The sequence below is a fragment of the Heptranchias perlo genome, chromosome 30 (assembly GCF_035084215.1).
Source record: "Heptranchias perlo isolate sHepPer1 chromosome 30, sHepPer1.hap1, whole genome shotgun sequence".
NCBI classification, from domain to species: domain Eukaryota; kingdom Metazoa; phylum Chordata; class Chondrichthyes; order Hexanchiformes; family Hexanchidae; genus Heptranchias; species Heptranchias perlo.
Window position 1 is genome coordinate 24,216,822 of NC_090354.1, and position 25,136 is coordinate 24,241,957.

The window sequence follows — 25,136 nt, forward strand, 5'->3', positions numbered from 1 at the left end:
TACCCTCCCGACTGTGTATAGGCCCAGGACAACATTGTTGCAGTCTTCTGAGGAGTAGAGCAAAAGGAGGCCATTGCATCCCTGAACATCTTTGCCTCCACTTCCTTCAGTAACATCAGTCAGTCTGCAGTTCATGCTTGAATTTAAAGTTGACTGATGTCATGTTTGCTAAAGCAAAGGGAATTAGGGGTTATAGGGAGTGGGCAGGAAATTGGACATGAATTTAGATTTGAGGTTAGGATCAGATTAGCCATGATCTTATTGAATGGCGGAGCAGGCTCGAGGGGCCAATTGGCCTACTCCTGCTCCTATTTCTTATGTTCTTATGTTCTTATGTTCAAACATTTACCCCTTTTTCTTCATGGACAATGGGAAATAACAGGATAGGGCTCTGGGGTTCATGCAGACTACAGGTTTCCCTAAAATCCAGGGGGTCACTGACTGCACCGTCATTGCCCTGCAGGCTCCATCAGACAAGCCCAGTGCCTTGATGAATTGCTAGGGCTTCCACTCCATTAATGTGCAACTGGCGTGTGATCACCAGCAGTGCATCATGCAAGTGTGTGGCTGCTCCCCTGGCAGCTGCCATGACACATTGAAATTGAAGGTCTCGGGGTTATTGTTGAAATATATCATTTAAATTACCTAGAAGGCCAGAAGTACCAAGTAATGAATTTGAATATATTTTCAATGCAAGCTGCTCAAGCAGACAATGTGCACAATTCTTAAAAATTGAGTTTTAGTTTAGTTTTTGTTTCTGATTTCAAATTCTGAGGTTGATTATAGACATGAAGGTAAATACTTTGACTTTAATGTCATCGATCTACAAACCAGTCTTTCAAAATCCATAATAGGCCATGTCCATAAATTGAGCTGTACAAATTCACTGCTCTGCTTAATTTTGTACTGTTTCTCCCTCTCTAGAGCTGGATTAATCTCACTGGCCATTAATTGACTGGTTAAGTGTTTGTTAAGATATTTGAGGGGTGCAAAATAAACATTATTGGTGATTTCTGCTGTTAGATTAATAAGATTCTATCAAACAAGCTCACCTGGCAGAAAACAGAACTAATTAGCATTTCAATTCTTCTGTTAAAATAACAAAAAAAAGCAAAATTAACATCACACCCTGTTTCTAAAAGCAGAAAATACAACCCTTTGTTATCTAGTTACCCCTAAATTATCAAATGACTCCAGTCGTGGGATATAAATTTTATCCTATTGCTCTTCATAATGGACCCTCTCCATATCCTTATTTCTTTTAACAGTTGAGGTTATTGTAGAAGTAATGAATCTTTCTGGGACTTACTCTCTTTGAGCTGTAGAAGGGGTCTAATTCCTCCAGAGGCTCTGCAACTAATTCTGGAGGAAGATCTCCATAAATAAATGGCAGAGGTTTGCCAACCTCAAGGTCACTTTTGGGATGGGGTTTCTCATCTTCAGATTCTATGACCTGTTTCTTTGCCTTTTCAGCTTCTTCCTTAGCAAATCTTTTCTCAATTTCAGCCAAAGACTCTCTGGTGAATCGGCGTAAACTGTCAGGCCCCGGATGTTTGAGGAAACACGCCATCTTCTCATTCTGTAGCCCTTCGACGTGTGTCTGTCAATCCCCTCAGCAAAAGAGCTGTGTTTCATAATGAACGTAACATGTCAAAAAAAAAATCAGAAATTTTGATAAAATAAATTCCACATATGGAAAACTGTCTTTAATCAATAATAATTTATAATCACTGTAACATTCCCAACAATCAACTCAATAAATATGCAGCAATTACAGCAAATTAATCATCATCATCAAGCTCAGCTATGTGAAGCACGCTGGCCATTTGTGTATAATTTAACATCCACAACCAACACCAGAGAGATCAGAATAAACTACAATATCTATTACAAAATATAATAATAATGTGTGGGATTGCTGTGACAAATAGTACATTTTTATCTTTATTTTACATGTATTTTTAAATAGCTAAGTTCAAAATAGAGGCTGCCCTCCCTTTATCAAATTTCTAAATGGAAAATTTCTAAATGGAGACATTCAGGAGTAGAAATTGGTCAATTTGTTTTCCAGATGGAAAATGGGCAAAAATGGCCAATTTTGCAGGGCTATGCCTTGCGCCCCAAGGACATCTAAAATACGGCCGATGCCATTCTGGCTTTGTGCTATTTTCAGGCATCCGGGGTGGCTACCTAAAACAGGTATTAGGACCCAGGCATATGGTAATGAGGGGTCTAATACTTGTTGTCGGTCCCCTCCAAGGAATTGGGACGCCCTGAGCAGAGCAGGAGTCGTATTTTTTTTAGGTTGAAAAACCTTCTAAAAGCAAACTTAACTGTCAATAGAAATAAAGAAGGAATATGCACTTAGGTAATGTCCTCAGAACATTACAGAGCACTCCACAACCAATACATTACTTTTGAAATGTAGTCACTGTTGTTACATGGGCAAAAGTAAAAGCAAAACCAAAATATCTACCTCAAATAAATGTAAAACAGATTAATAATGATTAATATAATAGTTTATTTTATGTTAGAATAAGGGATCAACTTGATTCATTTCCAAAGGCAGCCTTTAAGGAGGAGATGGTTCAGGTACAGTCTAGGTATATTCCCACGAGGGGGAAAGGTAGGGCAATTAAAGCCAGAGCTCCCTGGATGACAAAAGAGATAGAGAGTAAGATGAAGCAGAAAAAAGGGGCATATGACAGATGGGGAACACCACTGTACACCTCCCACCAGTCCAAAAACAACCGTTTACCACTACCCTCTGCTTCCTGTTAGTGTAAGAGGCATGGATACAAAATTGGCTAAATTTTGTATCCATGCCTCTACTGTCCCTTTTATTCCACGGGCTTCAATATTGATGACAAGCCTATTATGCGGCACTTTATCAAACGCCTTTTGAAAGTCCATATACGCCACATCAACTGCATTGCCCTCATCGACCCTCTCTGTTACCTCATCAAAAAACTCAATCAGGTTAGTTAAACATGATTTGCCTTTAACAAATCCATGCTGGCTTTCCCTAATCAATCCACACTTGTCCAAGTGACTGCTAATTCTGTCCCGGATTATCGTCTCTAAAAGTTTCCCCACCACCGAGGTTAAACTGTAGTTGCTGGGTTTATCCTTACACCCTTTTTTGAACAAGGGTGAGAACCAGGCTGAATATAGAAAGTTCAAAGGGGAAGTGAAAAAGGGAATGAGGGGCAAAGAGAGAGTATGAGAATAGACTGGCAGCAAACATAAAAGGGAATCCAAAAGTCTTCTATAGGCATGTAAACAGTAAATGGTGTAGTAAGAGGAGGAGTGGGGTTGATCAGGGATCAAAAAGGAGATCTACTCATGGGGGCAGAGGGCATGGCCAAGGTACTAAATGAGTACTTTGCATGTGTCTTTACCAAGGAAGAAGATGCTGCCAGAGTCTCAGTAAAGGAAGATGTAGCTGAGATACTGGATGGGCTAAAAATTGATAAAGAGGAGGTACTAGAAAGACTAGCTGTACTAAAAGTAGATAAGTCTACTTTATGGGATGGGATGCATCCTAGGTTGCTGAGGGAAGTAAGGGTGGAAATTGCAGAGGTACTGGCCATAATCTTCCAAACATCCTTAGATATGGGGGTGGTACTAGAGGACTGGAGAATTGCAAATGTTACACCCTTGTTCAAAAAAGGGTGTAAGGATGAACCCAGCAACTACAGGCCAGTCAGTTTAACCTCGGTGGTGGGGAAACTTTTAAAGACGATAATCCGGGACAGAATTACCAGTCACTTGGACAAGTTTGGATTGATTAGGGAAAGCCAGCATGGATTTGTTAAAGGCAAATCATGTTTAACTAACCTGATTGAGTTTTTTGATGAGGTAACAGAGACGATCGACGAGGGCAATGCGGTTGATGTGGCCTATATGGACTTTCAAAAGGCAATTGATAAAGTGCCGCATAATAGACTTGTCATCAAGATTGAAGCCCATGGAATAAAAGGGGCAGTAGCAGCATGGATACAAAACTAGCTAAGTAACAGGAAGCAGAGAATAGTGGTGAACGGTTGTTTTTGGGACTGGAGGGAGGTGTACAGTGGTGTTCCCCAGGGGTCGGTACTACGACCATTGCCTTTCTTGATATATATTAATAACTTGGACTTGGGTGTACAGGGCACAGTTTCAAAATTTGCAGATGACACAAAATTTGGAAGTGTCGTGAACAGTGAGGAGGATAGTGGATATAGACAGGCTGGTGAAATGGGCGGACAAGTGTCAGATGAAATTTAAGGCGGAAAAATACATTTTGGTAGGAAGAACAAGGACAGGCAATATAAACTAGAGGGCACAATTCTAAAAGGGGTACAGGAACAGAGAGATCTGGGGGTATATGTGCACAAATCATTGAAAGTGGCAGGGCAGGTTGAGAAAACAGTTAAAAAAGCATATGGGATCCTGGGCTTTATAAGTAGAGTCATAGAGTACAAAAGCAAGGGAGTCATGATGAACCTTTATAAAACACTGGTTCGACCATAACTGGAATATTGTGTCCAGTTCTCAGCACCACACTTTAGGAAAGATGTGAAGGCCTTAGAGAGGGTGCAAAAAAGATTTACTAGAATGATTCCTGGGAATAGGGATTTTAGGTACGTGGTTAGACTGGGGAAGCTGGGGTTGTTCTCCTTGGAACAGAGAAGGTTGAGAGGAGATTTGATAAAGATATTTAAAATCATGAATGGTCTAGACAGAATAGATAGAGAGAAACTGTTCCCATTGGCGGAAGGGTCAAGAACCAGAGGACATAGGTTTAAGATGATTTGCAAAAGTAAAAAGGTGACATGAGGAATTTTTTTTTTACGCAGCAAGTGGTTAGGATCTGGAATGCACTGCCCAAGGGGGTGGTGGAGGCAGATTCAATCGTAGCTTTCAAAAAGGAATTGGGTCAGTACTTGAAAGGAAAAAATTTGCAGGGCTACGGGGTTAGAGCAGTGGATAGGGACTAGCTGGATTGCTCTTGCATAGAGCTGACACAGACTCAATGGGCCAAATGGCCTAATATGCATTGAATCCCATTGGATATGATTTTTGTCTTATGGGAATATTAGCCAAGTGAGGCATTCAGGAATGTACTACAATACTGGCCTATCCTTTGTATCAGTATTGCATGTGAAGACTGGCTGACCATAACTGGGAAGTTTGCATTTAAAATGGTAAAAAAATTAAAAGTAATAAACAAATATCAGCAGAGAAATATCCACTTTAATGTGATATGGATACAAAGTGACATTAACTACACTGTAAGACTATATTGTGTCAGCCATGGCTCAGTGGTAGCACTCTCACTTCCAAGTCAGAGGTTTGTGGTTCAAGTCCCACTCCAGAGACTTGAGCACATAATACAGGCTAACACTTCAGGTGCTTTCTTTCAGATGAGATGTTAAACCAAGGCCCTGACTGCCTTTTCAGATGGGCGTAAAACATCCCATGACACTATTCGAAGAAAAGCAGGGGAGTTCTCCCTGGTGTCCTGGCCAATATTTATCCCTCAACCAACATTCACTAAAGTAGATTGTCTGGTTATTATCTCATTGCTGTACACAAATTGTCTGCCGCGTTTCCTGCATTATAATACAACAGTGATTACACTGCGAAAGTACTTCATTGGTTGTAAAGCGCTTTGGGACGTCCTGAGGTCGTGAAAGGCGTTATACAGGTGCCAGGACAAAGCAGCCCACTTGATTGGCACCCCATCCACCACCCTAAACATTCACTCCCTTCACCACCAGCGCACTGTGGCTGCAGTGTGTACCATCCACAGGATGCACTGCAGCAACTCACCAAGGCTTCTTCGACAGCACCTCCCAAACCCGCCACCTCTACCACCTAGAAGGACAAGGGCAGCAGGCACATGGGAACAACACCACCTGCACGTTCCCCTCCAAGTCACACACCATCCCGACTTGGAAATATATCACCGTTCCTTCATCGTCTCTGGGTCAAAATTCTGGAACTCCCTTCCTAACAGCACTGTGGGAGAACCTTCACCACACAGACTGCAGTGGTTCAAAAAGGCGGCTCACCACCACCTTCTCAAGGGCAATTAGGGATGGGCAATAAATGCTGGCCTTGCTAGCGATGCCCACATCCCATGAACGAATAAAAAAAATATATAAATGCAAGTTCTTTCTTTCTTTCTATAGTGGCTCTGGGTTTGTCATCTCAATGCTGGCTGAATGGGATGATTTTTTTAGTTAGAGATGCATTTAAAATTGTAATTATAACTTAAATTTATCTAGTGATCCTATATGCCTATATACAGAAAGCAACTATTTCATGAGTGTAATCTGATGGGCAGGGAATGCAGCCATGATACTATTCTTCTGACAACATGTTAAACTGAGGTTCTTGCTGCTGCTTCAGGTGGGCTTTACAGCCTGATAAGAAGGCAGTAGGGTTGGGAATCTGGATCAAAGAACCTTCTTCATCCTAAGCTTTGGACGATCTGGAGAAACTTGGCTCTTCAACCTTGAAAGGAGATGACTAAAAGAGAGACCTTATGTAGAATAAAGTAGCAAACAGTATGGAAAAGGTAAGTCTGGAACATTACTTAAAACTAATCCGTGACAGCAAGGACAATGTGGTAGTTTCAAATTTAGTTCTTCTTTACACAGAGTCATCAGCCCATGGAATGGATTTCCAGGTAAGGTAGTGGAGGCCAAAGCATTGTGAAAATTGGATACCATGATCGGGCACGGGAGGGGGAGGGACTGTAGGGTCCTGCTGGATGAATGAACTAAGGCAGGGTGAAATACCTTCCTTATCTGTTTCTGTCTTGTAATGTTGTGACAGTACCTACTTCTCTGATGGGGTGTGATAACATTGTGACCAGAAGTTGTCCATCTCTTATTGCTGTAGTGGATCCATCTTATTCCAGCACATGATGTTGGCAGTACATTTGTCTCTTACTGTGAGAAAACAGGGTATTCACTTCTATGTAACAATTAATATTGAATTTAAAGAAAGATTGTCTTTGTATGGAGCCAATGATCTAAACATTCAAACTAACCCCATGACTCACTCATGAAGTAAGTCAAAAAAAATTCTGAAAATCATTTGAAAAGGGTGGAGAACTGGAAGAATTATATATGATTTTTGGTCATGTCCTACACAAGTGAGGTAATGATCAATGTGTTCCACAGAATTTAAGTTATTATGTTATATGTTTGTAAGCTAATGGAAAAAAGTTTGCCAAACACTTTTCACAAAGACACACCCTTTAAGATTTTATCCATCGTTACGAGATTTTCAAAATGGCAGCCAATCAACTCTCTTAAGAAGAAAATAAAGAACTTGCATTTATATAGCACCTTTCATGACCTCAGGACATCCCAAAGTTCTTCACAGTTACTGAAGTACTTTTTTTGAAGTGTAGGGAAATGCAACAGCCAAATGAAGGGAAATGCAACAGCCAATTTGTGCACAGCAAGGTCCCACAAACAGCAATAAGATAAATGACCAGACAATCTATTTTAGTGATGTTGATGAAGAATAAACATTAGCCAGTACACTTACCCTGCTCTTTGTTGAATAATACTATGAGATCTTTTACATCCACCTGAGTGGGCAGCCAGGTCTTTGGCTTAACTGGTCATTTGAAAAATAGCACAACATTCCTTCAGTACCACACTGAAGTATTAGCCTAGATTACACGCTCAAGTCTCTGGAGAGGGACTCAAACCCATAACCTTCTTGCTTAGAGGCAAGAGTGCGACCACAGAGCCCAGGCTGACACTTCTCATGTTGTACAATAGGTATATGTAATGGCTTATTTACATTGGATAAGTAATTTAAGAAACAATTCTGTAATATTGCTCAATGATCTCGGCACAATGGAATCTGCTTCATTTATTCAGCAGCACAAAAACAAAAGAACTGTACACATCCAAGCTTGCATGTTCACAGTTGTGTTTATGTCACAGTTTATGACTCTGTGTTAGAAGAAAGAAACAATTGCATTGATATAGTGCCTTTCACAACCTCAGGACGTCCCAAAGCGCTTTACAGCCAATGAAGTACTTTTTTGAAGTGTAGTCACTGTTGCGATGTAGGAAATATGGCAGCCAATTTGCACACAGCAAGCTCCCACAAACAGCAATATGATAATGACCAGATAATCTGTTTTAGTGATGTTGGTTGAGGGGTAAATATTGGCCAGCACACTGTTCTGGTTCCCTTACCTTCTCCAGTGACTTAGGAAGGCCCTACAGACCAGTAAATGCAAAAGTACACTGGCAGCTCAGGCCACTTAGCCCACTGGAAGCCAGAAATGATGGCAGGGACTGCCACCAGCAACTGTGTTTATATTGCCACTTGGCTGCCATTCAGAATCTCCTCGTAGCAGCATAGCCACCGCAGGTTCTGCAGTATCCATGGCATCAGTGAAACCCACTTTTTTAATTGAGTCTCCAAGCTTCTGCTGGCAACCTCCCACCTTCTCTACAGCACTGCTGCTGGATTTGGGAGTGTGGTCAGTGGTGACATCATTAAGTACAGAGCGGAGGGAACATGAGAGGCATCCTGAGATTTGAAAGGGGCTAACTGGTCCTGGTAATTTGGTATTAGTGGGTTATAGAAGTCTTATGGAGCAGGAGCGTTAGGCAATTCCATCTGTTATAATGGCTATGGGTGGGAGCATAACCCATCAGAAAAACCCATGATATGTGTTCCTCATCCCCACAGAGGCTGCACCAATGTAACTGGGGCAGTAGTATCCTCCATTCATATACTGATCACCATAGAAACTAGAAAAAAAATACCGTATAACTTAAAAAACTTGAAGTTAAGCAAAATTATTGGCTCGGAATTCACTGCAATGGCGATATTAGCGATGAACACCGTAAGTTAGACCATTGTGCTGCCCGATCCTCCAATGGTGAATTTACGCCACAATTTGCTGGACAAATAATAAGAACATGCCGCAGCGAGTTTAGTGGTGACTCGGAAGCAGTGCGACCAATGGCCAAAGTAAAAACCCATTGTGATGTGACGCTATTCAGGCCCGGAAGAGTTTTAAATAGATATTTGAAGGTTGAACTGATGGGGAGAAACAAGCACAAACATAAATTATAGAGAGCTGATTCGCCTTAAGGTCTGCTTTTATATCTGCCTGGTTTGTTCATTAGATGGAACAATGACACCCCACCCCCCCTTCCCATTGAGTTTGTACGAACAAAACGGACACCAGAGGCTTTTAGTCTTCAGTTGCTCAAACAGTCTGTAATCCCAGAGCTATTTCTAATTTACTGCTTGGATTTTAATAAGGTGTAAATGGGCACATTGTGATCACTAACGACCACGTTCACAAACTCATACGATTAATGATCCGAATTACATATTAAAGCAGTTACATTTGGATGGTAGTTTAAGGCTAGGGACCGGCAATCCGTTCCCCCCAGATAGAAATAATTTCTGTTGCTCTTTACGCCGTTGACCCTAGACAGTCAGAACTGCACCACTGAATAATAAAACGAAAGCACCTAATGAGGACAACACAATTATTTCTTAATTTAAATAGTAATCTATGATTCCTGTGAGTGCACCAATGCCATTCTGTAATGGTCTAAGTGGCTATGGCGATCACAGTGGTGTTAATTCAGCAAACTCGATCTCGCCATTGATTTTAATGGAGGAGCAGAGCTATGATAATTAGCTGCTCAACTTTTTTGCGAGGGTCTCTGGAGCAGCACTAAAGTCCCAGGAAGTTATGGGGTGGTGCATGGAATGGCACCATCATTTCCTAGAATTTTTGCACCATAATTCTGGTGAATGCCATCGATGCACTGGTTTTCAACAAATTCCAGCCCATTAATGTTGCTTGTATGGATAGAGGCTACACACTGAAGAACAGTGGGGCTTATTCCAGTTAAGAACCCTTCATAGCTCACTTGTGATTCCAACTTGTGCATTCATTGAAAAAACTGGAGAAGCTTTCATCTTTTGCACTCCCTAGCCTGTGATTATCCTCCCATTCATTTTAAAGGGCAGGAAAATCCTGGGCTGCTGAGTGCAGAAACGGAAATTCTTGACATTTTTCTGTTTTCACATTTTGTCTCCTTTATTTATATGCACGCAGTATACATTTTAAGCACAGCTGATTTCCACACATGTGGTCTGTGCAGAAAATATACCATGGCCGTCAGTGCGAGCTGAGAAATATCTGTATAAGTTAGAGTACAAGTTAGACTAATTCAGCTTTGTTGCTCTGAAATGATTTGAAGTAAATTAGCATCAGTTTCTTGGGTCTAGATTTTTATTACCACCTCATTGCGAATCCACCAGGTTTCTGCCCCTATCCTCTGTCTGAAATTCTGATGGGGTACAGGCAAGCCCCATGCCCCAACACTCTGGCAGCAGTTGGGGGCATGTCTAAATGAATTCGCAGACTGCTGAGGGCAGGTGTGGGTTTCATTCTAGGCCTTCTTAAGGCCCTTACAAACTTGCAGAGCTAAGGTAATCGATCCTAGAGGAGATCAATTACCACCCATTGCATACTTGTTTGCCTTCAGAGAAAAGTAAAAAAATTCATCATGTCATCTTCAGCCCAATAAAGGCCTTTGGCTTCCCACACTCTAGGGCGATGCTCTGATTTTCTGGCAGGCATTCGGAGTGGGCACCTCTACAGGCACGAACACCCCGCCACCAATGAAGTGACCTTGCCCTCAGGATTTGGGACGAGTCAATATACCTTCACAGTCAGCAGTCGGAATTCCCACCCTATCACCGTTCAGCGGCAGATGGGAACCCAGCAATTTTAGGCCCCAAGCCGCTTAAGACTCTTTTGTGAATGGATTCTTCAACTGAAAGGAGGTTGGCAACATCGAACAATATTTAGATTTTTTTTTAATCTGAATATTTAAACTCTAATTCCCACCCTCCACTTATTTTCCATTTGTGTTTTCTTTGAGTCTTGTCCCCCATGCATCTTAAAACAAAGGACGGTTAGGTGAACTGGTTTCAGGCCTCTGACACTGCTCCTGTTGAGCTGCCCTCTCAGAAGAACACAAAAGAGGCCCGGTGATGGCCCTACCTCCAATTGTCCCTTCTCCCTCCCTGTCAATAGGTGCTTCTTTGCCAATTAGCATGTCCTCATAATGGCTTAGGTCAAGGGAGCGGCCTGCATTCCAAGGTACAGCATGTTGGGTACAGCAACCCACTGTACCATTGTACTCATTGCATGTGTATAAACTTGATTGCATTTTGAATCTCACAATCAGAACTTTCGCCTGTTGAAATATACATTGTAAAAAACAAGGAAGAACTTGCATTTATATAGTGCCTTTCACATCCCAGACTACTTCACAACCAATCAATTATTTTTGAAATGCAGTTGCTGTTATTTTGTAGCTAAATGTGGTAACCAATTTGTACACAAGCAGATCTCCAAAACAGCAAATGAAACGAATGATCAGTTACTCTGTTTTCGGTGGTGTTGGTTGAGGGAGGAATGTTAAGCAGGACACTGGGAGAGCTCTCTACTCTTCTTCATATAGTGGTGTGTAATCTCTAACATCTACCAGAACAAGCAGACATGGCCTTGGTTTAATGTATACGTTTTATTACAGTCAGTGACCATTCTTTACATGTATTAATCTTCAGAGATTCCTTCTCATACATTTATTATCTTCAAAACCATTATTACAGAGAATAATTATCCCAACTGTAGGAACATAGGAACAGGAATAAGCCATTCAGCCTACAAGTAAACAGGCTACAACTTGGATCAAATGTACCTGTTGATACAAAAGGACTTGGCTTCAGAGGTTCAATGTCACCATCTCATATTCTGGTTATATTGATATTGATTTTCAGAGCTGAATAAACCATAAATGCCTGTGTTTTAATTGGGTCATCCTGGGTTACCAGCCTTAGTGAACCTAACAGTTTCATGGGCCTCGATAGTGAATGTTGGTGGGGTATCGATTGTGCAAAAGACCTCAATTTAACATTCACAAGAGAGTTACGAAGGATTTCCTGATGGGAATGAGCCATGTGTTCCACTGCTCCTCGGTATGTAGCCTCTATCCATACAAGTGAGAATAACGTTGTTTAATTTCAAATGTTTTAACTTTTACAGTATTTTGTTTTTAGTTGACCGGAGGAAATTCCTGCCTCAGTTACTTAACATTGGGAGGCATCACAACTAAGTTTATTTCTGTCTTTGCCTGATGTTGGCTCGCACAAACATACTTCATGCAGGGATTGCTGGACAGCAATCAGGATTGGGAGCCTTGACTGAACTTCCTCTCCCTAAGAATAAGCCACCTCCAGCATCCTTACCGTTATCTTAACTGGGATCAGTTAACTCAGGAAGGACATGGGATCAAGGCTGGGACCTACCTGGTCTAATCAACTGAGTTGCTTGCTGGATAAACCTAACAAGCCATAAGCCAGTTGGTGGGTATGGACGCAGAACAAGGGACAGCTCGACCAGACCAGACCAGGAAGGTAAATGAAGTACAGGTTCTGTGTGTATGGGAGCCTTGGACTTTTAGAGTATGGGGGTCCCACATAAAGGAGGCGCTTTCAGTTTTGTGAATTGGGAATGGATATTTTTGTTTACGGGGCCTTTGTTTTTGTGTCATTTATGGAGCTCATTCACTGGTTGTGAAACATGGATCCGGCCCCCTGCCCTAGAAGGTCAGACAACCCTACCTTTTCTTTGCTTAATGTTCTTCCGTCACTTTAATACAAAGAGGTTAAGGTCTTGGTAATTGAGAATCCCAAGGTTTCATATATGGACTAGATACATGAGAATATGAGAAAAATTAGGGTTGTGAAAAGGCCATTTAGTTCATTGAAGCACATCCCCTGCAACATCAAAACATTGTCCCCAGGAATTAGAATAGCAGCACAACAAATCAAAAAATCCAAGGCTGAGTGGCTCTATTTCACAGCTGAACTATGAGCACGACTTCTGGGAGAAGGCTAGCATCAATATTTAACTGAACTGTCAATCCAATTTATTTAATTCAGTTTCTGCCAAAATGCTCTTAATTGTTGGAAAATTTAAACACAAGTATTGAAACTTTAGACCAAAATGTTTAACTTCATTTTCACTCTTGTTCTGGTTGGTCAAATCCAACACTTAGATACAGACCTCAGGTGCTGGGTGGCCTTCTAAATGTGTGGATTAGAATTATTCAGGACTCCAGCCAAAGTTTGATTATTTTTGCGCATGTTAATAGTTTTCTTGAGATTGGAAACATTGTAATTCGAGTGGCTCCATTTGGATTTATATTTCCACAGAGGTTCTCCTGATCATCCACAGTAACTTTGGTGGAAGATCGGTGGAAACCCCAGAGAAATGGTCAATTGTGCTGCTTATCCCGGGTTTCTGCCGATCTTCCGCCGAAGTTATGGCGGGCAAATTGGGAAATTGAAGGCCTTAATCTTTTCTTTGCTTAATATTCTTCCGTCATCTTGATGTAAAGAAGTTAAGGCCTTGGTAATTGGGAATCCCAAGGTTTCATATATGGACCAGATACATGAGGATACGAGAAAAATTAGAGATGTGAAAAGGCCATTTAGTTCATTGAAGTACATCCCTTCAGTACTGGTGAGCTTGGCTCAGTTAGTGGCACTCTTGCCTCCGAGTCAGAAGATTATGGGTTCAAGCCACCCCCCTTGATCAGAGCACGTTAGGGTAAATTCACCGACCTGATGCTCACAGTGGGGATTCATGTTCAAAGGAAAAGAATTGATTCGCTGACATGTAGTTCCTCATTGGCAGCATAGCGCTAGTGAATTTATCCCACGGTGGCATTACTGAGGATGAGGCACCAGCCTGTTTAAGTGGAAGTAAAAGATCCCATGGGATGATGATCAGGAAGCTCTCCCAGTATCCTGGCCAACATTCCTCCCTTAACCAACACCACCAAAAAAAAATGATTAGCTGACTTTTCATTACATTTGCTGTTTACTATGTGCAAATTGGCTGCTGTGTTTATATATACACAATATACATTATTTATTTCTTGTTCTATTGCTCCACCACAGCACATATTAGATATCTATATTGTGCTGTCTCAATATTTTTGCCTTTACTAACCTGCCTAGCAGATCATTCCAAGCATTTATCTGAATGAAGTATTTTTGCTTGGTTTCAATTTTAAATTTACTTTGTACAATGTTATTTTATTTAGCTGCTGTCTGCAGCAATTCCCATTCTGTCCGACCTACACTTTTGAGTTGCATAGAGTCACGTAAATTCAGTGTAGTATTTTAAATATAGAATAATGGATACCCAGAGATGAGTTACAAACTTGTAATCTAAGCAAAGGATTCAGATAACATGACAAACTAGAAGTGCAGAGTTCGAACAATTTAGAACAGTCATCTGAACCCCAAGATTATATTACGTCCTGGAACTTACTTCCTGGTATCAGTTAGATTTGATAACATAAACTGTTTTAATTTGTAGGCAGGGGTGTTATTCCATTTTTAGCCAATTTTGCGCTGGCAACAGATGTCAGTGCACATGCCGACTGCCAGTTTGTGATAGGCCCACAATGTAGATTGATGTTCACAAAAGGGTATTAATGCCTTATGGTGTCAACACTACAGATTAATTGAGAAATAATTGCATCTAACTGAAATTCTAGAGGCAATTTTGCTCTTTGCTGCACCGGGGGAATGCTCAGCTCTCAGGAGAAGCTGAGGAAAAGGGGCTGGAGATCCATTACGTCAAGTTTCCGGCCCCACAAGGATGTCCCAGAATTTCCTGGGCTATCCTGACTAGGTGCAAGTAGGCCTGTGCCTGCAATAGGCACCCAAACAGCTGGCAGTGAGGCCTACACTGGGACACTCCTTTGTCCTTTCCTCCCCATGCATAATCATTGGGCCTCAGATCCTTCTGACAACTGCTCTCCAGCAGCAGCCAGAAGGGTCTGAGGCCAGAAGGTAGGACCACTGCACCAGGACTCTAAGGTTGGCAGCTACAATGCTGTTTTCTCCCCTTGTTTCCATTGTAAGGTCCTGCCAGGGGGAGAAAGCGGAAAATCAACTCTTCCATATCCATTAAAAGAAATGTTTGCATTTATATAGCACCTTTCAAGACCTCAGGACATCCCAAAGTGCTTTACAGCAATGAAGTACTTTTGAAAAGTAGTCACTGTTGTAATGTAGGAAATGCGGCAGCCAATTTGAGCACAGCAAGGTTCCACAAACAGCAATGTAATAATGACCAGGTAATCTGTTTTTGGTTGAGGGATAAATATTATCACAATAATTATTATGAGATAATTTTATGGTAACTTCTATAGATGAGTGTGCTCTCTGCCAAATATCTGTCAACATGCCAGAGGTATATCAAATCATCTGATCTCTTTCACACATCACTTTAAAGTTCACTCCCACTAGTTTAGCTGATTCTATTTATATAAACTGTTAAAGCTAAGAATCTGTGATATTTGTGCTCTTCTGTAAATGTTTTCTCGGGTGTTATTCCAAGGTATGATTATCCAGATACTAAGAGCAAGGAATGATGCAAATATAACTATCTAATTCATTCTACAGGTCTGCTGTGAATTATATCCTCTGCCTCCAGTCTTCAATCTCTTTCTTTACATCTCAATCTTCGCCTTTCTCTATTTTATATATTTAATACTACACTGTTCCTCTGAACTTTCCACTCTTGTTCCACTTGAACACGGTATTCACATTCTTTCAACTCCTGCATTTTGTGTTGAAATCAAAACTCATCATGCCATCTCCAACTCGAACTGATTTTTTTTCCCAGGACCTTAAAACCCACTACGTGGAGCCCCCACTGCTTTCCCACAGGGAGGATAGAACAATCAGAGAGGAATTCACCTTGGACTCATCTTACACTTCCCCTGAATTCTCGCACAAGTTCCCAGGATCCTCTCGCGCACACCCCTCCAGACTCCACTCGTGCACCCTCTCTCCAGGCTCCTCTCGCATTTTCCCTAGACTGCTCTTCCATGTTCCTTGTTCTGCTCTCACACATCTCCTAGCAGCTGGTTACACGGTGATATTGGCAGCGTGCTAGGAACATATTGATTTATGAAGATAAGACAGCAGAAAAACAGCCAGCCAGCCCATCAAACCATCTGCTTCGATAGACTATAAATAATCTACCCTATTACGGACTCTACCCCATCTATGGATTATACGGGGAGTTTTTGATCACTTCTCTCCCTGTTGGTAATGGAATGCCCTTTGCTTCAGGGAAATCTAATGGGCGAAAATGGTCCAAATTAAAAATGGGACAAAAATCCCTCAGCATTTCTAAGCTTGGAACTATTTTGCTCTTTCTCATAACGTCAAGACCTCCCTGCAAAAATAGTTCAGAAGAGGTTATTGCTCATTGAATACATTGGCTTGACAAGCAATACAATGTATAGTTTAGCTTAAAGACAATTGTTTAGTTTGGGTAAAGAACATAAGAAAAGCAAAAAATGAGAAAGGGACATTCACCCTATTGAAGTTCTTTCTCCAAGTATCCTAACTCTCCCATTATAACTCTAACATTTTTGTCTCTACCACCCGGTTTGGCAAACTAGTCCAAACATTTATCACTCTTTCAGTAAAGTGGTTCTTCCTAAGGTCTATTTTAAATTTATTTTTCACTGATTTAAGTTTTGCTTCCCAGATTAAATTGAATACTCTGTGTTCACCTTATCTATACCATTTAATATTTTATTAAAGGGTGTTCATTAATAAAATTAGGGCATTGCTTATGGTAAGCCAATTGATACACTAAGGACAGATGTGCTATACCATGTAAAGCACAAGGTATTATTCTGCTAAGGCGAAGCTGTGTCCTATTAAGGCAACCAAGCCTAACTGCTGTTAAGTAATACAAACTCCGGTCAGAGTTTAATTCTTGTTTGGTCAGAGAACTGTGCAGTTTGGCATGTTTTGTCAGTTTAAGGCTGCACCTCAGAAGCACACAGCATTTTAAGATCGTTTTGTATCTGTAAGAAACCGTGACTCTGGAGTCTGACATCTGCATGTGCCAGATGTATCATTTTTTAAAATTAGTTGTGGATCTCTTGTGCTCTTGCTCATGGTAAATAGGATGATGACACTGTTTTATAATGACAGAAGTATTATACCATATCATGCATAATGTATTATTCTGTTATGAGGATGGGGCCACGTTGGTACAAACCTGTTCCTTTAAGGCCAGAAAGTCTAATTGTTACAATGCAACATAGCCTCAGGTCGCATGGATTTTAATTGGTGCTTGGTTAAGGAATGTGTTTGTCAGTTTCAGGTTGCAGCTCAGAGGCACCCGGCATTTTAAGTAATTTTTGTATCTGTAACAAACTATGATGTCTGGAGCAGACCTCTGTGTGGACTGATATACAATTTTTATTATACTAGTCAATCTTTCATAAAATAACACGTTGATTTGTATCTGTAAGAAACTGTGAGTCTAGAGTGTGATATCTGCATTTGCTAGAGGTACCATTAGTCTTCTGAGGAAGCAGGGTTAGAGGGCAGGGGATAATTGGACCAGGACGTGCAAATGTAATTCAGTCCCCATTTTAGAGTCAGGCATTCTATGTTTTTTTCATATACTACTTTGATTTTATATTATTATTTACTGTATTGTTATATAGCAAAACTTACAGCAATTTCATAAGCAGTGTGGTAGAGGTGGTTGGAGCATTAAGTGTTTATCTGCAGTTCAGTCTGAGAAGCTGGGAGATGCAAAATGGAGGTGCTACAGCACCACCACTGGTTATAGAGTATAATGGTAACACGACCAGTTTTCACAGGCAGTTTCCAATAATTGGGCCAAAATTTGCTGTCAAAATAATGGTGAGGCTAATGGCGCTCGCCGTTATTTATGCGTAAATAGTACAGCACCTTCAGGCGCGGTTAAATGTGAATACCCAAAAGTTGCTGTCCAAGGCGCACCGCTCTGCTGTTAGCTTCGCAAAAATGGCATCTCGCTGTCTGACTCACCATTGAAATGCATTGAATGGTGTGAAGTTGCTGTATTTGCACGGTAGATATGAACTAAATTTGTCACAGGAAGTTAAGCGCAAGTACCCTTTTAACGACATGGTAACTATTAATTACTGCCAATCAACCTCTCTGGCACTGAAAATTAACTATTACAAGTATGGAGTCTCATTCCTTCAGGTATTAATTGATGTTGGAGATTTTAAAAATGTCAAATTTAAAATGAAAATTTTTTTTTTACTTTTCCTTTCTGTATCTTTTTTCTCTCTCTCTTAATCCAGTCTTTCTTTCCCTCTCTTTATTTCTCTTTCTGTACCTGATTTAACATTGAATTCACCCACTCTAATTTACACTTCCTTCTCAGTCCTTGCACTGTTAACTTCACAATCCTTCAATCTGATTGATTAAGGAGATACCCAGTTGCTTGCCCTGTTCACTCAGGTCCCAGATGCCATGTTTCCCTCACTGCGACGTTATCAGCTTGCACTTCCAGCAACTTGCCATGCAAAAAAATCGAAAACCTAAATGTGCAAGAACAAGTTTAACTAACGGCAGATGCTGTTAGATGCTCTGTTACAATAAATTATGGCCCAACCATTATAAATTTGCACTTAATGGGAAAGGTTGACACAAAAATGTGACATAAACATGTTAACAGGAAGTCACATGTACACAATTGTGTGCATTGGCATAAGATTTTTAATATATTTAGTTAAATAACAAAACCTATGGCGATTTTGAAGGAGAGTTGCTTGGAGTATAGACGATTCTCTGACGTAAAGGCTGAGGAACGAGGAGATACGAAGCGGAGGCATTACAGTGCCACCAGTGGCGAGAGTGTGTAATTACAGCATGACAAGTTTAGATGGGCAGTGTCCGTTATAAATTTGGATCTAGGAATTTATAATGGAAAATATTAACACAACAGTGAGTTAAAAACGTGGCAACAGAAAGTCTGATTTTGTAGACAGGAAGTGGAAGCATATGTAAGATTTTTAACAAATTCCAGATTACGGATATATCTCAATGAAGTTTCCTCATACCTGCATTTTTTTTCTGGACTATAAAACTTGACCTTCCCTAATTGTCCTTCATAGTTCATTTCCTTTACACTTAGAATCATAGAATCCCAGCACAGAAGGAGGCCATTCGGCCCATTGTGCCTGTGCCGGCTCTTTGAAAGAGCTATCCAATTAGTCCCATTCCGTTGCTTTATCCCCATAGCCCTGCATTTTGTTCCTTTTCAAGTATATATCTAATTCCCTTTTGAAAGTTACTATTGAATCTGTTTCCACCACCCTTTCAGACAGTAAATTTCAGATCATAACAACTCGCTGTGTAAAAAAAATTGCTCTTCATCTCCCCTCTGGTTCTTTTGCCAAATACCTTAAAGCTGTGTCCTCTGGTTACTGACCTTCCTGCCAGTGGAAACAATTTCTTATTTACTCTATCAAAACCCTTCATAATTTTGAACAACTCTATTAAATCTCCCCTTAACCTTCTCTGCTCTAAGGAGAACAATCCCAGTTTCTCTACTCTCTACATAACTGAAATCCCTCATCCACTTGGGTTCTTCTTGTTCTCCTCTGCATCCTTTTCAGCATATGCATATGTTTTTGAGGTATAGTAACCAGAATGTGTGGTCTGACAAGTGCATTGTAGAGTCTTAGCAATAATCTCTGCAGATTTGGACTCTACTATTCTGGCCATATCCCAGCATTCTATTAGCTATTTTAATTGCTTTATTATGTTGTTTAGACATTACAGTCTTTTTAAGTCTCACTCTGCCAATTTAGTTCCATTCATTGCATGATTATACAACAGAGTTTGAAATATTTTACATTTATCAGTATTAAATTTCAGTTGTCATTTGTAGTCCAGTTGCATAACCAATCTAAATCTTTCTGTAATTCTTTTGCTGCATCCTCTGTTTCTACTTCTATTCATATTTAATGTTATCTGCAAATTTGGCAAACTTATATTTACTTTTGATTTGCAGGTCATTAATGTGCATTGGAAACAATGGGGAACCAAGCTTTTAATTCCTGCAGCACCTCACTTGACATAGCCCCTAGCCTAACATTATACTTTCTGTTTCCTATTTGTAACCAAATAGTTATCCATTCTCATGTTCTACTCTGGATTCTAATGGCTTTTAATTGATTTAGGAGTCTTTCATATGGAACTTTTGTCAAAAGCATTCTCAGAGTTCAAATAACCGACATCATGGGTAGTTTTAAAGAAAGAACTTGCATTTATATAGTGCCTTTCGTGACCTCAGGATGTCCCAAAGCACTTTACAGCCAATTAAATACTTTTGAAGTGTAGTCACTGTTGTAATGTAGGAAACACGGCAGCCAATTTGCACACTGACCAGATAATCTTTTTTTTAAAGTGATGTTGGTTGAGGGATAAACATTGGCCAGGATACCAGGGAGAACGTCCCTGCTCTTCTTCGAATAATGCCATGGAATCTTTTAGATCCATTTGAGAGGGCAGACTTTGTTTAATGTCACCTCTGACGGCAGATATATCTCAGATTGCACCTCTGACGGTCCAGCGCTCCTCAGAATTGCACCGGAGTATTAGCCTAGATCTTGTGCTCGAGTCGATGGAGCAGGACTTTTAAGCCCACAGCCTTCTGACTCCGAGGCGAGAGTGCTACCCACTGAGCTACAGCTGACACTTTATCTGTAATATCCTCAAAGAAATCATGTCGGCTTGTTGGGCAAGATCATCCCTTTCAAAATCCATGTCAGCTCCTTTCTTAAATTATCACTATCTAGGTGCTTCTCTTGTCTACTTCCTTTGAATAGTTTCCATTATTTTGCCATTTCTGCCCTAGTCAGGTTTGTTGTGCTTTTTGACTCATTTCTACATATTCTTTCTAGCAGAATCCCACCGACACCCAATGATTCCTTCACAACTATAGCCAGTGCCCTGCAAAGTTCTTTCTCGGTCTCCTGTATTTAGGAGTAATTTTATTACACAGAGAGTGGTGAGAATGTGCAATTTGCTGCTTGATGAATATATGAGCGACAAGGGAAAAGACAGATACAGGCGCAGGGTGGGAAGAGGCGATTAAAGTGAGAGAAGGCCAGTGTGGAGTATAAACACCAGCATAGACCAGTTAAGCTGATTTCTGTGCTGTAGATTCTAAGTAATTCTTTGTCATTCTGATACTGGCACTATGAGAATCATAAAGAAGTTTAATTTCCTCTGTGTACTATTTTTAGTACACTAGTTAAGGTGCTTGCATTAACCATTGTGCTAAACCGGTGCATGGAGGAAATTAAACCCCAAGGTGAACTGACAATCATAGAATCATAGAAAGGTTACAGCATGGAAAGAGGCCATTCGGCCCATCGAGTCCATCAATACTTCAATGTTTCTTCTGTTTATTTAGGTATTGTACTGATACTTGCAAGGCAGATAATAGATATTTGGAAGTGTGTTAAAAGAAGGAAGCACAATTGAGGGTTTAAAACTGCATCATAAAGCACAAGAATAAATCCTGAGTGATTTATAGACATCGCCTGAAAATCCTGGTATTGTGATCTATCTTTAAAAAATGTGATGTGATGTACTTGTTGTTTTCTATTTATTTAGAAGAGACTAAACTCACAAACGGATGGTCTAATGGGTAACAGTACCACCTGGTATAAGACTCAGATCCAAACCAGTAGGTTCAATTCCCAGTTTATGCTGAGTTAGCTGGTCTCAGCGATAAGCCTTCTAACACTAATGGTTAAATTCAGTACGGCTTGGGTCCTGGCATTGAGCTTCCCTAAATAGAAATCCAAGATCAGAGTTTTGTCAACCTAGCTCCAATTTGTGCTTCATCTAGTGAGGCTCCTCACTGGGAGCCTTGCTTCACTTTATTTACCCTGAACGGTTCTGGCTCAAAGATGAACGTGCCCAATCGCAAATGGAATCTACGAAGAGAGGAGTGAAGGGGAGAAAACTGGGAACAAAAATATTCTGCAAGTGAATAAATTGCTGAAGGAGGTAACAACAACAACAACTTGCATTTATAAAGTGCCGTTAATATAGTAAAATGTCCCAAGGCACTTATTTAACATAACGTGAATAGGCAGGAAGTGGCATGTGATGGTGTGCAAGTGGATTTGTCATTACTCCCTTAGGACAACCTCGCTGAAGTGGTGTGATGCCGTATGGCTAGTACTCGGATATAACACAATTTTACTTTACTGTGCAATGAAGTATCTTGGTATTATTAATCAATGTATACTTTTAGCTCTTTAGAATGTCTGCTTCCTTGCCTAATAGCTTAGGAAATTGAATCTTAAGGCATGCGGATGGGCAACTAAAGGCATTTTTCCAATTGTCAAATTGAATACATATTTAAATAACAATTTTTGCTCCTTCTAGTATCCACTGAACAAAGGATTGAACAACATGCACATGAGTGCAGCAAGTGATTTAGTGCAGCACAACATCCCAGCTGTAACATTGCTCCTTCTCTATGGCCAAATCTGCATACTAATTCAAGATCAGTCTGGAGACCAGGAACAACTCCAAGCTCCTCTACCATTGACCAACTCTTCCAACCTCCCTCTGCCACTCCTTCCATCCTCATCTCAGTCACTAAATGTGAGCAACTGACGGACTTCTTTGTGTCTTTGCTGCCCTCCCTAATTGTGTTTTTCCCTCTTCTGCTTACTGTCCGCCCTTCTGTAAAGTACTTGAAGCAGTTCCAGGACATAAAACGTGACAGAAACTTGTCTCCCAATGGTATTCTCAATCCTGTCAAGTTAATCTCAGGTTGCGTTTGAAAGGATAAATAGAAGGCAGTTTGAGTATATTGGTTACAGGCAGGATGAAATATTAGATGGAGCAAAATATGAAGAGAGTGAGTGATGCACTAAGTTACTATACGGTCCTTTTACTTCTCAGAATTGGGTTCAAATCCAGCCCAAGAATGGGATGAAATCTCCTTTGTCTGCTGTTTGTAGGAATCCCACATAAACATTGACTTACTCTCGCCCTCGTGTGTGTGTGTATGTTTTTCTCCTCCTTCCTTTGTTCGGTTCCTTTTTAGATGTTATTCACCTGCAGTATTTTTCCAATTTTGATGAAGGGCTGTATACCTGAGATGTTAACTTGTCTATTCCCTCCACAGATGCTGTGTGTCTCCAGCACTTTTTATTCCACATAATGTGAGCTTAGGTAGGGAGTCTTACGCTGCATCTGGCCATGCTGTAGATGACTTGAGATTGTGACAAAAATGAAAAGTGTTTGATTCGTTAACACTGACCTTCTCACCTTCATGAGCAGAAAAAAATTCACCATGAACAGTATTTTTATTTTAAAGACAGAAAGGGGTCATGATCTTCGTATTTGAAATCTTGAGAAACATAGATAAAATGTAGATGTAAACGGATCTTTTAAGTTAAACTGTGAGAACTAAATAGAAGCACAAAACTAGCAGGCCTCAAGTGAAATCAAAAAAAGTATTCTCCCAAGAATGGTAGGTGTGGAATAAACTTCCTGCAAAAGCTGTGTATATGCTGTATGAGTAACACCTTTAAAAAGCTGTATGAATATCTTGTTAAGAAAAGAATTAGCTGCTATAAGGGATAAGTATAGATGGTCAGATGCTAAGTGGAACACTATGGCAGTGGTACTATGGGACTATCTGCTCTATATTGTACCTAGTCTAGTTTGAATTATCGAGAAGGATTATCAGGGAGCTTTTACTTGATTAATTTTAGTAATCAAGGGGAAATTTCCTGAGTGTTTTGTTTTATTGGAGCTGTGTTCACCTCCCTAACGAGGTTGAGATGGAGGCCATACTGCTGCAATGCGCAGGTGGTAGAGCCTTGTTGTACTGCACTGACTGCCGGTTGAATGGGGCCAAGGTGCAGCAATAATGAAGCTGTGTGCATGTGTGCCTGATTTTTTGGGCTACTAATTTTTAACCTTGAGACAGCAGTGTCAGCATCCACTTTCTCCTAACATTAAAAATATCCTATACAAAGTTTTAAAGGATCCCGAGAGGTGATTGGATTACTTCGGCCTTTTTAAAAAATGCAGCCTCACACCATATAGAAGTTGCACTGTGGCCCCAGTCAGACGGCGGTCAGTTCCATCCAATAAGGTCTACCAGCTGCGCATTGCAGCAGTATGACCTCCACCTCAACCTCGCTAGGGAGGTGAACACGCACAATTAAACAAAACTTCAGCTGATGTAAACTTGAACAGCTGTAAGATGGGCTCTTGCAGGAGGTTTCACATGCTCAGGATTAGTGTGCTAAGGTGTCCATTTAGGATCGAGTTATATAGCCACATTTCACATCCGTATATGCCTGAAACCATTTTGCTCTGATGTGAAAAGATTAGTGTAACCCCACCATGAATGCATTGGATAGTCCACGGCAATGGGATCTGTTGGAGGGAGCAGTCTTAATCAGAAGATAATTACAGATGAGGAAGGCTGTTTAGCCCATCTTAGTTCCAGAATGATTCTAAAGCCTTCACAGGTTGAACGATTCTTTCTCATTCCTTTAATTTTGTTCTTATGTTCTTTATGATATCATTATTCAGTTGTAATTAAGATACATTTATTTCAAAGGGTTATTGTACAGAATTATAGAATGTCACAGCACTAAAATATGCCATTCAGCCCATCAAGTCTGCGCTGGTGTTCTTCTACACATGAGCCACCTAGTCCAATCCCATTCTCTTGATGACGCCCCATACCTTTTAATATTTTTCTTTTTCAAACAACCATATAATTCCCTTTCAAAGTACTTGTGGACTCTGATTCAACAATGGTTTGTTGTTGAGAATTCTACAATCTAATCACCCTCCGTAAAGAATTATTTTCTAACCTCCCCTTTAATTCTTGTTGTGATTATCTTAAATCAGTAATGCCCTTGCATTACAATCTCACTGATCAAAGGAACAATCATACCTCAGAAAATTTTCTAAAGATTACGTGACGTTGAAAATGCCACTTGTGTACAATAATAGTACGTGGCATCGCAAATATTTTTAAGGTATATTTCTGAAGAATAGGTTATCAACCAAAGCAGAGATGAAAACTGGCATGTCCTTGAAATATCATTACTGCAAATTTACCAAGAAATAATCTGAGACAGAGTTCTTTTATTACTATTTTTTTCTCAACTATATGT

At 40.4% G+C, this 25,136-nt stretch overlaps 1 protein-coding gene across 1 annotated transcript in view; it reads right to left on the bottom strand.

Annotated features, from left to right (window-relative positions):
- The window catches only part of LOC137299997 (sodium channel protein type 4 subunit alpha-like), a 151,547-nt gene that overhangs the window by 108,650 nt on the left and 17,761 nt on the right, over window positions 1–25,136 (bottom strand). Inside the window, exon 2 of the mRNA XM_067969061.1 lies at window positions 1,310–1,624. Within this exon, the coding sequence (XP_067825162.1) occupies window positions 1,310–1,570 (261 nt within the window). The 5' untranslated portion in view covers window positions 1,571–1,624. The remainder of the gene's footprint in view (window positions 1–1,309; window positions 1,625–25,136) is intronic.